This window comes from Camelus dromedarius, chromosome 4, assembly GCF_036321535.1.
Source record: "Camelus dromedarius isolate mCamDro1 chromosome 4, mCamDro1.pat, whole genome shotgun sequence".
Lineage (NCBI taxonomy): Eukaryota > Metazoa > Chordata > Mammalia > Artiodactyla > Camelidae > Camelus > Camelus dromedarius.
Window position 1 is genome coordinate 71,254,815 of NC_087439.1, and position 12,690 is coordinate 71,267,504.

The 12,690-nt window shown below is 36.8% G+C and overlaps 1 protein-coding gene across 3 annotated transcripts in view; it reads left to right on the plus strand.

Annotated features, from left to right (window-relative positions):
* Positions 1-11,586, plus strand: part of TRAK2 (trafficking kinesin protein 2) — a 58,031-nt gene extending 46,445 nt beyond the window's left edge. For all 3 annotated transcript variants that reach the window (XM_031451993.2, XM_031451995.2, XM_031451997.2), the window contains 4 exons: positions 1,387-1,685; positions 2,968-3,234; positions 5,043-5,148; positions 7,632-11,586. In XM_031451993.2, coding sequence (XP_031307853.1) covers positions 1,387-1,685; positions 2,968-3,234; positions 5,043-5,148; positions 7,632-8,310 — 1,351 coding nt within the window. In that variant the 3' untranslated portion in view covers positions 8,311-11,586. The remainder of the gene's footprint in view (positions 1-1,386; positions 1,686-2,967; positions 3,235-5,042; positions 5,149-7,631) is intronic.
* The last annotated feature ends 1,104 nt before the right edge of the window (positions 11,587-12,690 follow it).

The following is a 12,690-nucleotide window of genomic DNA, read 5'->3' on the forward strand; positions in this document are numbered from 1 at the left end:
AACATGTTCTTTTTTTAACTTTTATACAATTTTTAAAGGTTACTTTCCACTTAAAACAGTTATTACAAAATATTGGCTGTGTTCCCAGTGTTGTACAATACATCCTTGAGCCTATCTTACACCCCATAGTTTGTATCTCCCAGTCCCCCACCCTTATATTGCCCCTTCTCCCCCTACTGGTAACCACTAGCTTGTTCCTATATCTGTGAGTCCAATTTTTTTTTTATTATATTCACTAGTTTCTTGTATTTTTTTTAGATTCCACATATAAGTTATATCATACAGTATTTGTCTTTCTCTGTCTGATTTGTTTCACTTAGCATGATGCCCTCCACATTCATCCATGTTGCTGCAAATGGCAAAATTTTGCTTTTTTATGGCTGAGTAGTATTCCATCTCTCCCTCCCTCTCTCTCTCTCTCTCTCTCTCTCTCTCACACACACACACACACACACACACACACACACAATATCTTCTTTATCCATTCATCTGTTGATAGACCCTTAGGCTGCTTCTATTTCTTGGCAATTATAAATAATGCTGCTATGAACATTGGGGTGCATGTATCTCTTCAAATTAGTGTTTTGGATTTTTTTTGGATATATACCCAGGAGTGGAATTGCTAGGTCGTATGGTAGTTCTATTTTTAATTTTTCAAGAAATCTCCAAACTGTTTTCCACAGTGGCTGCACCAATTTACATTCCCACCAACAGTGTACGAGGGTTTCCTTTTCTCCAAATCCTTGCCATCATTTGTTATTTGTATTCTTTTTGATGATAGCCATTCTGACAGGTGTGAGGTGATATCTCATTGTGGTTTTGATTTGTATTTCCCTGATGACTAGCGATGTTGAACATCTTTCCATATGCCTATTGACCATCTGCATTTCCTCTTAAATGTCTACAGTGTTCATAGAGAATTCTATGACCCAAAGTAGTTTTTTTCACATTTTGATATTTTTGAAAGTATTTTTCTTTTGCAGCCAATGACATATCATACTTTAATGGGTAGTATTTTTTTATTTCTTAGTAGTACATAAAATAATGGTACCTCTTAACCATCAGTGGTAATATAGATTGAGTGAAATATGATAATATTTAGTTTAACTACTTTAACTGAATTTATAGATGATCATTATCTGAAGTTTCAAAGTTAAGTGAAATAGAAGTTAGTAAACACCACATAATAAAGTATATTTTTGTCTATCTGAAGTCACTTGAAATAATCTATAAAAATAGAATATAGTATTAGAGGTGTGGGTTTGTTGTTACTATTTCTATATTCCTAATATCTAAGAATAAAATACGCATTTTGAAGATCAGTCTCTTGAACATTCATCATTGTGGAAAGGAGAGGTCTAGTCAGTGCATGTGATTGTCCTGCAGGAACATTCGGAAGGTGGATCAACCAGGACCCTCTGCGGAGAGTGATGTGGCTGCAGCCCTGCATCGCCTGAGTCTGCGGCGACAGAACTACTTAAGTGAGAAGCAGTTCTTCGCTGAAGAATGGGAGCGGAAGATCCAGGTTCTGGCTGACCAGAAAGAAGGGGTTAGTGGCTGCGAGACCCCCACCGAGAGCCTTGCCTCTCTCTACACTGACCAGTCAGAGATCACAGACCTCAGCAGTGCCAGTTGCCTTCGAGGTTTTATGCCTGAAAAATTACAAATTGTCAAGCCCCTTGAAGGTAATAAATAAGTAAAGGCCATTTCTAACATGTTGCTTCTTGGCTTTTCCTCCCCCTGGAATTGAAATTTGTACTGTAATTATAAGAGCACTATGTGCAAAAGATATCTTTTTAGCCCTTCGCTGTTTGGGTGCCAGTGCATAGCAGTATTTTGTGGAAAATGAGTGAAAAGATATGCATTCTCCAAGCCATCGGCTGACTGTCAGTTCTATTCTACTCGTGTTTTTATACAAATGTGAGGGAGGAAGAGTAATCTTTTCTCGTCCTTTGCTAAGGAATTTCCTTGGAATATCTTAGACAGCAGTTTTCATGGTAAGATAAATGGGATATGATAGATAAATAAAAATAATCTGCATATAATACTTCATCTCTACCTTCCTTTTCAAAAAAGAGTTCTTTACCCAAGAAGTGTCATTTGCTTAGAGGTATTTTTCTTTTGTTCTGTTCTGATCATTCCAGTTCAGTTTCTGTTCTCTTCTAAAATAGAACTTGAATTCAAAATAAATTTCTTTGTTTTATGGAATATTGACAATCTTCAAATGATCGTCTGCTATTATCATGTCTGCATTAGAAAAAATAAGGACCCCTCAAACTCAAAGGTTCTGTTAGTTAGTTTTATTCACTAATCTTCAGTGCAAGTATTTTTCAGATAAAATGGGATAAAATGAGTATCAGTGACATAATTAGACACTGCATCTAGCTTGCAGTGATCACTCACCGGCATCCGTAGACAGCGACCAGGAGATTAGATCCTCCTTTTATCACCTTCTTCACTTCCCTACTCTCCCTGAGAGCCTGGTGAAAGGATGGTCAAGAGCAGGGTGGAGAAGTATACAAAAAACACTGAAATTCAGGGTGTCTTCCAACCTAAGAGCCTGGCTTTTGACTTCAAAATTCATAGGCATGGTTCCAAGCCAAAGGAATGTTGATTTTTGTCACCTGAGGAAATTCAGCCCCACCTCTGAGGCACATGTCTTCCGCCTCATCACTGCCTCTGCATCCTAGTTCCTGTTAAGGGTGTTGTCTTGGTTTTTTCATCCCTACTTTAGTTGTCCTTTTTAGAGTTAACTTTTGAAATAGAAAGATTATTATTCATACCTTTAGCATCTTGTTAATCTTCCACAGAGAACTTTAATTTACAAATGTTACCAAAATATTAAGGCCAAAAAAATAGTTTTATTATTGTCATTACTTTGTTATACATATAATTTTAGCTTCTCTTCCAAGGTTTAATATTTGTTGAAAATTTAAAACATGCCCTTTTTTTGGCTTGCATACTCAGGATCACAGACTCTGCACCAGTGGCAGCAGCTTGCTCAACCAAATTTAGGAACCATTCTTGACCCACGACCAGGTGTCATAACTAAAGGCTTTACCCAGTTGCCCCAGGATGCCATCTATCACCTCTCAGATTTGGAAGAGGATGAAGAGGAAGGTATCACTTTTCAGGTTAAGAAACCTTCAGAAGTTGAACAAAAACCACCAATATCGAAGCCAGTAACAGGAATCTTCCTACCACCCATGACTTCAGCTGGTGGTCCAGTTTCAGGTGAGAAGAGTGCTTTGCTTTCTGCATAACTATATGGTCAGCTGACTGCCTCTACTTAAATCTTACAGGCGTGTACTCCATCTTGAATATAAGATGATGGAAATCCGTAACACTAGCGGCTCTTAACGATTCTCTTCACTTCTCAGCCAACCTGCATGAGAGCAATTCAGTCAGGGGCTCACGAACCTTTTGGACTCAGAATCTCTTTATACTTTTAAAAACCATTGAGAATTCAAGAGAGCTTGTCTTGTGAATGATATCTGTTGATATTTACCATATTAGAAATCAAATGAGAAATTATAAAAATATTTATTAACTAATTATTTTTAAATAGTTACATATTAACACAAATAATATGTCTTATGAAAAAATAGCTATTTTTAAAAAGTAGTGAGAAGAATGGTTTTGTTTTACAATTTTGCAAGTCTCTATGGTTTAATAAAAGATAGCTGGATTCTTGTATCAGCTTCTATATTCAGTCTATTACAATATGTTGCTTTGGTTGAAGAATATGAAGAAAAGCAGCCTCACGTAGATATGTAGTTGGAAAAAGAAAGAGTATTTTAATAGCCTCTTTAGGTATTTGTGGATATTCTTTGAAATTACATCAAAACTTGATAAGTGGTAGTTTCTCTAAGGTTTGTAACAATGTGAATCTAAAACCCTGTCAGTGAACTTTTCATACTTTGTTACATTAAGATCTATTAGTCTATCCTACACTTTGAATTGCATCTTTTACCCATGCATGATTTTATAACATCATGCATTGTGCTTTGGGAAAATACTAATTCACTGAGTTATGCAGATCTTCCAAATGTTGACACGTTTCATTATATAATATATTAAAATCATATACTATCACCACCTGTCTCAGCAGGTAAGTCTTTTAGTATTAGGAAACTTTCAAGCTCTCAATGATGGATACAGATCTACCAAAACACTCATTTTAACTTGATAGCTCAAATTCTGTCACTGGCAGCAAATCTTGTCAGTTATTTTCTTGAAGAGACAAGCTCACCACATTCATTTTCGAGAAAATGTTGCCGGATATCCAAGTCTGAATACCTTTATTAGTTGTTCTTTCGAGTAAAAATGGTTTCTGTGAAAAATTGTTACATTCAATTGTACATGTGCTTTTCCTCTGGATAACCATTGCATCACAGTATGCAGCAGAGGGCTTAATGCTTACTTCCCATTTCATCGCACAGAATATTGAAAAGATTCAAAGGTCAAGATTTAATAAATAATTTTTACTGCTTCATCAAGGATGTTCTTATGCACAACAGTGAAGAATCCTAGTACAGCTGGTGTCTTTGCCTTTGTTTGTGCTAAGGAGCCAGCAGTTTTACCCACTATTACTTCTGCAACAGCAGTGCAAATGCCAACCTGGTCAAAAAGGCAGGTGGCATCTTAGCATTGCTGTAAAAGTAGTTTTGACCTGTAAACTCCCACAAGGTCTGCAAACTACACTTCAAGAACTGCTGGAGTAGATAGTTTGGCTAGAAGGATTGGATGACTAGTTCTGGGTGGGGTTTTTTTAGTATTTTTTTTTTCAAAAATGTGTTTCTCTCTTGTTTGTAAGCTATTTTAAATCCTTTTGAATTACAGTTTTAAATTATTGAAGGAGTTAGCTATATACCAACCAGTGGATACAAATGCAATATGTATATTTCATTTCTAGATTTGGAGACTTTTGTACAAAAGACACTTGATAAATGATGTATTATTAATAAATAATGATGAACTTTTTACATTGCTAACATATTCTTTCACTTTTGTGTTTGATTCCCTAAAAAACCCTGCTGCAGCTGCAACCTCACACCCAGGAAAATGTCTGTCATGCACAAACTCGACGTTCACCTTTACCACCTGTAGGATTTTACATCCCTCGGATATCACTCAGGTTACCCCCAGGTAAGAGGGTGTCAGCAATTTGAGGCCTTACTTCTTACCTCAACTATGTCTTTATGAATTTCTTTTTTAAATGACTGTCATTTTAATTCCTAGAATTTTAATTAATGTCTGTGATGATTTCTCATTAGAATATTTTCACATTTTATTTTCTCATTTGATCATTATATCTCTTTGAAGTAGTCAGGGCAAGTGAGTATGTAGTGTCTAAATGAAAAAAGTGAGGCATAGAAATTTCAGGTGAATGGTCCAAGGGCAGACAGGTAGTAAATGACCCAGACTATACCCAGAGTTAGCCAAACTGCAAGATTTGAGGAACCCATCCTCTGATACCACCTGCCAGTTCAGAGGTTCCCCAAACCACTCTGTTGTCTGATAAATTTTCTAGGAGGACTCACTGAACTCGCTGAAACTGTTATGCACATGGTTGCTATTTATCACAGGGAAAGGTTACAGGTTAAAATTAGCTGAAGGAAGAGATGGACAAGTCAGAGTCTGGGAGGGTTCCACACACGAAGCTTCCCTTGTCCTTAGGATTCATTACTTTCCTGGCATCCATGTGTGACAGTGCACACGGAGTATTGCCAACCAGGGAAGCTCATCCAAGCCCCAGTGTCTGGATTTTTTACTTTGGCTTCAGTGTGTAAGGCATGATTGATTGATTACCCATATAGTTGAACCCATCTCCAGGTCCACTGACCCAAGCTTCCCCCCTAAATCACATGGTTGGTCTTTCTGGCATGACCGGCCCCCGTTGTCAACTACTAGGTGCGGCCAGGTCCATCCCCAGATCTGGTGTGGCGAGCCCCATCCTAAACAAACACCCTTCTAGCAGATATGGCATAGGTTACCTCCCAGAAGCTGAGGACAATGCCAGAACCCTCTGGGCACTACCCGGGCTAGAACAATAAGCAATATTGCTGTAATTTCTATCCTACCAACTCTCAAGAGAATCAAAGGTAGTTTTCAAAGATATTGAGAGCATTGCAGGGATAATGTTAACTACAAGTAGAGGGGGGAAAAATGAAGCAAAGAGGAATGAAGAGTAAGGATATAAAATGGATAGGGGAATAAAACTAGTGCACAATTGTACTTTCAAATCTTATATACTCTCTAAGCAAGGTGAGCTGTGTATTTGAGTCATAACTTTCTAGCTGCCAAAGTAGAGGGACATCAGATTATGATTCACTATGTCTATAAGACAGAAGCAAATTGATTGTTTAGGGAAGCATTTGGGTGGTATCCAATAAAGACCTCAATAAAGTCTGTAATGAACAGGCATGTCTGCGATTTTTCCACATTGTTCTTATGGTCAACAGGGTAATAGTTTTTTAAAAAGTTGGTTCGTGAGAAGACTCTCAGTGGTACCTCAGTACTCTTGATACCATTGTTTTGTTTGGTAATGAAGTTAACAGTTTAGGAAAGGGCAGGAAATTCTACAATTAAGTAGGGATGGGGTGGTGAGAGACTGGGAGTACAATAGATAAGAGTTTCTTAGTGGTACTGAGAAGTAGTCAAACTTATTTGCATTTGCTTCTTTAATACAAGTTAGTACTTTACAAAGTTTATTTATTAATCCTAGATCTGCATTTTGTTCATAATCTTTAAAAATCTTGACATCTAGATATTCTGAGTATTTTGTGTTAAAGTGAAAGTTTATCTATCAGATGCTATTAACATTTGCTCAAGGGGGAAACATTTGCTAAAGGAGTACCTCTCCATTTCCTTGAGTAGATGATTTTTTATTTAGCTTTTTTTTCTTTTTAACAAAACATAGACTAAGAAGAAAGATTCTAATAGCTGTTGAAGCTTTTGATTATTTTTAATTTCCCAGAAATACATGCTTTAAGTCAAGATTGAGAAACAGTCACTCCATGGGTGTCTTTATACTACTGTTGGTTGGAATTAACATTCTTAAAAATGGAAATTTAACAGAACTTTATTTGTTCTCAGTCATATAAAAATTGAAAGATTAAAAAAATAAATTTCTCTTTAGAAGAGCAACTTTGGCTTAGTTATGAAAGATTGTATTTTCTGAAAGGCTGAAGAGTTGTTAAATCATGGGTTATTGTCTCGGTATATTTTACTTTATAGAATGGTTATATCAAGAGAAATTTCTAAAGCTTACTTTCTTTAATACTTAAACTTCTTTTATTTTTATCATAAAATTTAGTTGTATTTCTACAGATACATATTTTAGAGTCAAAGTTTAAGAATAAAGTTATCTAAGCGCATAGTAAACTTTTTCATATGCTGTGAAAAGAAATATGTTTCAATAAGTTAATGACTAAATTACAAATTACAAAAAACTAATTATTGAAGTAACGCATCAAAAACTTCATTCCTCAGATACTGATATTTTGTTGGCTGTTCCTCTGTATTTGCTGTGGCTAACTGCTATAATTACTTAAAATGCTGACTCAGGATTACTTTTTATTCTTAAACTCTCTGTCCTGCTTTTCTTCTTTCTTTCTTTTCTTGGAAAGCACTGGCTTCCCCTCCTTATCCTGTGGAAGTAGTGGTAGCAGTTCATCAAACACGGCGGTGAATTCTCCTGCTCTGTCCTATAGACTCAGCATCGGTGAGTCCATCACCAATCGACGAGATTCCACCATAACCTTCAGCAGCACCATGAGCTTGGCCAAACTTCTGCAAGAGCGAGGCATCTCTGCCAAAGTGTACCACAGTCCAGTTTCAGAGATCCCCCTCCTCCAGCCTCTCCCCAGAGGCCTGGCTATCCCTTCCACACCACCCAATTCACCATCTCACTCACCTTGCCCTTCTCCTTTGCCTGATGAGCCTCGAGTCCACCTCTCTGAAAATTTTCTGGCCTCCCGACCAGCGGAAACATTCCTCCAGGAGATGTATGGCTTGAGACCATCCCGGAACCCTCCTGATGTTGGCCAGTTGAAGATGAACTTAGTGGACAGGCTGAAGAGACTGGGCATAGCCAGAGTGATCAAAACCCCTGAGGCCCAGAAAAATGGAAGAAGCCAAGAGGCAGAAAATAGTCTTCAAAGACCAAACTCTGCTGTTTATTTAAGTTCAGGTAGCAATTTATTGAGTGGACTGAGGAGGAACCAGAGTCTTCCAGTCATGATGGGTAGCTTTGGCACCCCAGTTTGCACATCTTCACCCAAAATGGATATCCTGAAGGAGAACTGAGGGTCAGCAGTTGGCTGACCTCTTATACAAATTAGCACATGAAGGAAAGATTTGCACTGATACATGTGGTCTTGTCTGAGGGAAGAGGCATGTTGCAGAAGGGCTGTGGATGTGGGAAAGGGAAAGTGGAAGAATGGAAACAGAATTGCGATGAGGCCCCAAAGCAGGAGGTTCGTCTGATAAATTGAAGGTATAAATAAATGGGTCATGACTGTTTGGAGGCAGAGAAGGATGAAAGTGTTAATGTAGTCCTTCAGTTGTTTTTTCTTGTCTTGAAAATAAAAAAGAAAATCAATTCAGTAATATTGAAACATACCAGAAAGACTGAACTTGCTAGCACATTTACTTCTGGTGAGCATAAGCAGGGAACCCAGGTTATGAGATGGGAGGGAAAAAGGCTACTTTGACCATTGCCTGTTGAAAGCTGTTCTGGAAGGTTGCTGGAAGCTTGGCCTGTTACTGAGACAACAATGAGATGGCTTTTATGTTGGCCCCTGTTAAGGTCTGGTTAAACTATGTATCCATCAAGGAGTAGTTATCATACAAGGAATTTTACCTTTTTCATAAGATCAGAATAATGGAGACTCCCTTTTTGCTTTCTCTTTTCGGGCCTTTGAGCCACTGGGAGCCCAAACATCATCCACATTCCTTTTGTATCTGTGATTAACAAGAGTTCATTTTTTTAAATTTGTATTTTTTATACAACATCCGCCCAAAACAACATGAGTAGTGGGTAGGAGAGATTTACTTTAAGAAGGAAAATATGGGAAATTGGAACCAAGGAAAGTTGTTTTCAAAATATTTCTTCTGGATAAGTGTAGTAGCCAAGGCATATGAAAATAATTACATGTCTTTCAAATTTTCTTGGAGGCTGGAAGGGTTAAACCAGAAGTGCAATCAATAGGAATTAGAGAATGTTGTGTGTTTATGTCTGTAAGTTTTTTTGTAAGGAAGGTTGGTTGCAACTATACTTTTTCCAAAATGCGCTATGCATATTTTTAATGAAAGGTGACATGTATTTGCACAAAAATTCTCAGGCACAGTGAATTATTATAAACTGAAGTAAAACCCAGGTGCTTGCTTTGAGATTGTGGTTTTTTTTTTAATACAAAATAAAATTAAAATACATCTGCCTTTTTCTTGATATCTGTAGAATTAGAGAATGAACTTTTTAATTGGAAAGTCAAAGCTTTGCTTTTTCTCTGAGATTCCTTTTTGTTTTGTTTTTTTTTTAAACAAATGATGTGAAACAACAAAGTGAAACTCCGGGATTAGGTTTTAAGTTTCAGCTTTGAGCAGTGTGACACAAGGCTGTGAAGTGGGAAGAGAAACAGATCTGTTTTCTGAGTGTTGCTGACCAAGGTCTGCTCCTTGTCAGATGGTCAGATGATGTGGCTTTATCTCGGCAGTCCAGTTCAGAAAGAAATGCCATTCCATGAAAGACATGATGGGGCGAAGATGAAGGCGGGGCTAATTATTTTTGAAAATGGGAAGCATGTTATTTGATCTTTTGGGTGCCTAATTTGCAAATGTTTTGCTCCCTTGTTCTGACTTAACTGAAAGGCAGTTTTCTGAAGAATTCCTGATGAGTGTTGCTCCTTTGACTCGCATCCAGACCCCTGTTACGGGCCAGAGGAGGGTCCTTCTGTCCTCCTGAGCTCGCTCTCCTCAGGAAGAGCTCTGTGCTCAAAAGGGTTAAAAAGCAACACAAATGCAGTAGTAAGAATGTGTGAGTTTTCCATGCTTTTTATGATCTTTTAATAAAACTTTCCTAAATAAATTTCTTAAAAACAAAAAGTGAGACTGTCCTCTCTCCCCATTCTCTCCCCTTTGCTCAGTCATTCTGAAGTCAGCAGATCATACATAGGTGTTCAGAAAGGAATTCCAGCTGGTCTGGAAGTGGATATAAGTGTCCTGAATGTGGACCAGAGGAATTCCTGATGTTTCAGTTTCGAAAATATTCCCATTCACATTTTAAATGATAATATTCGAGTTTCTATTTCAAGAAAGTAATTCTGGGGTGCTTATTTTAGCCAATTCTTTAAGTTTTTTTTATTTATTCTCTAAGAAAGCAACCTTCCTGTTGCCAGTTTCCAAGAAACATCAGGAATTAGGAAGTATGGGGCCAGAGAGTAGAACAAAGTTTTAAATGATCAGATTTTATGTATATTATATAAACAACTATAAATTAAGATAGATTTTGAAGTGTTCTGTATAATTAGTACCCTTTTAAAATAACCGATGCTAAAATGATCACTTTGGAGGCAGAGTGAGGACGTATTCACAGCCAAATAAGCCCATCTGATTAAAGAGGACCAGACCTTGGTTTTTGAAAATTAAATTGACATTAGTGTTCCACCAGAAACACAGTGCTTGTACACTGGTGTGTGCTTGTCTCTAGAAATGAATCCTGTTTTAAAATTGAGTTTTGCTGTTTTTGAAATTTCCACCTAAAATCATCTTTGGTACAGCCTGAGAATCTCTATTATAATGAAATTGTGTGTAAAGTATAGTAAGAACTGGAGCCTTGTAGCAAGTTCCTTCTTAATTTATCTGTTAGGTTTTAGCACTGTGCACATTTTAGTTTTTCTTTTTTTTTTTTTTCCTTCATTTTAGTTTTTCTGTATCAGCTGTGTATGTACTCTCATGCCAGTATAGGAAACTTCAGTCTTCTTTTTTCCTTCTGAAGGTTTTCGATGATTATACCTCAGGTATTGCTGAGTATCCTGTTATCTCCTAGGATGGATACCTTCCCTGTGAACTCAGAATTAAAAGTTCTCCTGAATTATGATGATCCCAAATCTGATGTAAATAGCCTTAGGCATGGGTCTTGGGAAAAAAATTAATACCCATTGTTAAAGTAATTTTTAAACAAATTTTGTACTATATGTCCTTGATTTCACCTGAATGAACAGGCTTTGGCAAAGGGAGGGAATAAGTGAAAGGCAGCTCACAAGAGCCTATTCTCTATAAAAGATGTATTTTATACAGTATTCAAAGCCTGTTATTTTTTCTGAACATTCTGGTACATAATTAGTACTTGCTGGTAATATTGACTTTTGACATCTGAAACTCGAGCTCCTAGTGTGTAGTGGCTGAGTGGTTGCATTGCCAGCCCGGCCCCCGGGAGTGGCATCGGTGCCCTCTGGGGCTGCCAGGGAGATGCTGTTGTTTGATATCTGGGGCTTGACTTTGTCAAACAGCTCTTTGTGCACCTACCTTTGCTTTGTCAAATGTAAATCAGATAATAAACATGAGTATCTTCTTAAATTTTCATTTGTCTTCCTGTGTTTTTGTCCCAGTTCTTTTCACAGATAATCCTGCTTGTCCTTCCTTTCCATTAGGTTGTTTCTGGTACAGAAAACAACCTCTATTTGCCAAACCAACACAAAACAAACCAATAATAGTCATGAGTAGTAAACAGATCTTATTGTATTTTCTTAGATTTTTTAGAAATGGAATAGCCATGTTGTTTCCTTAGCAAATTATCAGCAACAAAAAAATAAAACCTAAAGTCGTTGATAGGCAGATCTTTAATTTGAAAATAGGAAGTATGAAGCAGTTCTTTTCCTATAGTCCAGAATTTACTACTGATACTCTAAGCTATTTAGAAACTATTTGCAAGAAATTAAGTTTGAAAATTGCTAGATTCTAATAGAAAAGGTTCTTTGATGTTCTCTTTTCTCTGTCACAATTTAATTGCTGTATCTTTTTAAAAATTCATTTAATATTCATTTAGAAATATGAACATTTTGTGAGAAATAAATGAAGTATGAGCCTCAACTTCTTTGATATATAATTTAGTGATATTCCCAGCATCTTTAATTGTGTTTTCTTTCGCAATGATTATCAACAGATGTATTTAACTTCAAAAATCTGATTAGGGTAAAGATTTGAGGCTTTCAGCATCCTGCTGACTTTCACCTCTGTTTCTATCATATTAAGTTTGAGTTATGTTAATATCAAATTTGGTATTTCTGTTTTTCATTAGTTTTTGTGAAATAAGGACTAAATGCCATACAATTTTCAAGTGAACAATTGTTGCTGTGCAGGCTTGGCAAAGATGCCAGAACACAACTGTTGGCTGGCAGCCAGGAAGAAAGTACGAGTGAAGCATACCAAAGGTGATGTGAAATGTTAAAGAAAAATACATGAAAATCAAAGTATTATTTCGTTAAATTAATTTTTCTTGCCTTCTCAGCAAAATCGCTAAGTTGTTTAAAGGTAAGAATTTCACATCACATTCAAACGTGACAACAACAGGCCAGAAAATTTTACAAAGTATTTTAATTTCATATAACTCACTACCACTTATTAGCTATTTCACCATCTCTCAAAGCAATCTCTAGATCCATACTGTAATGGAAAGAATTGGCACCA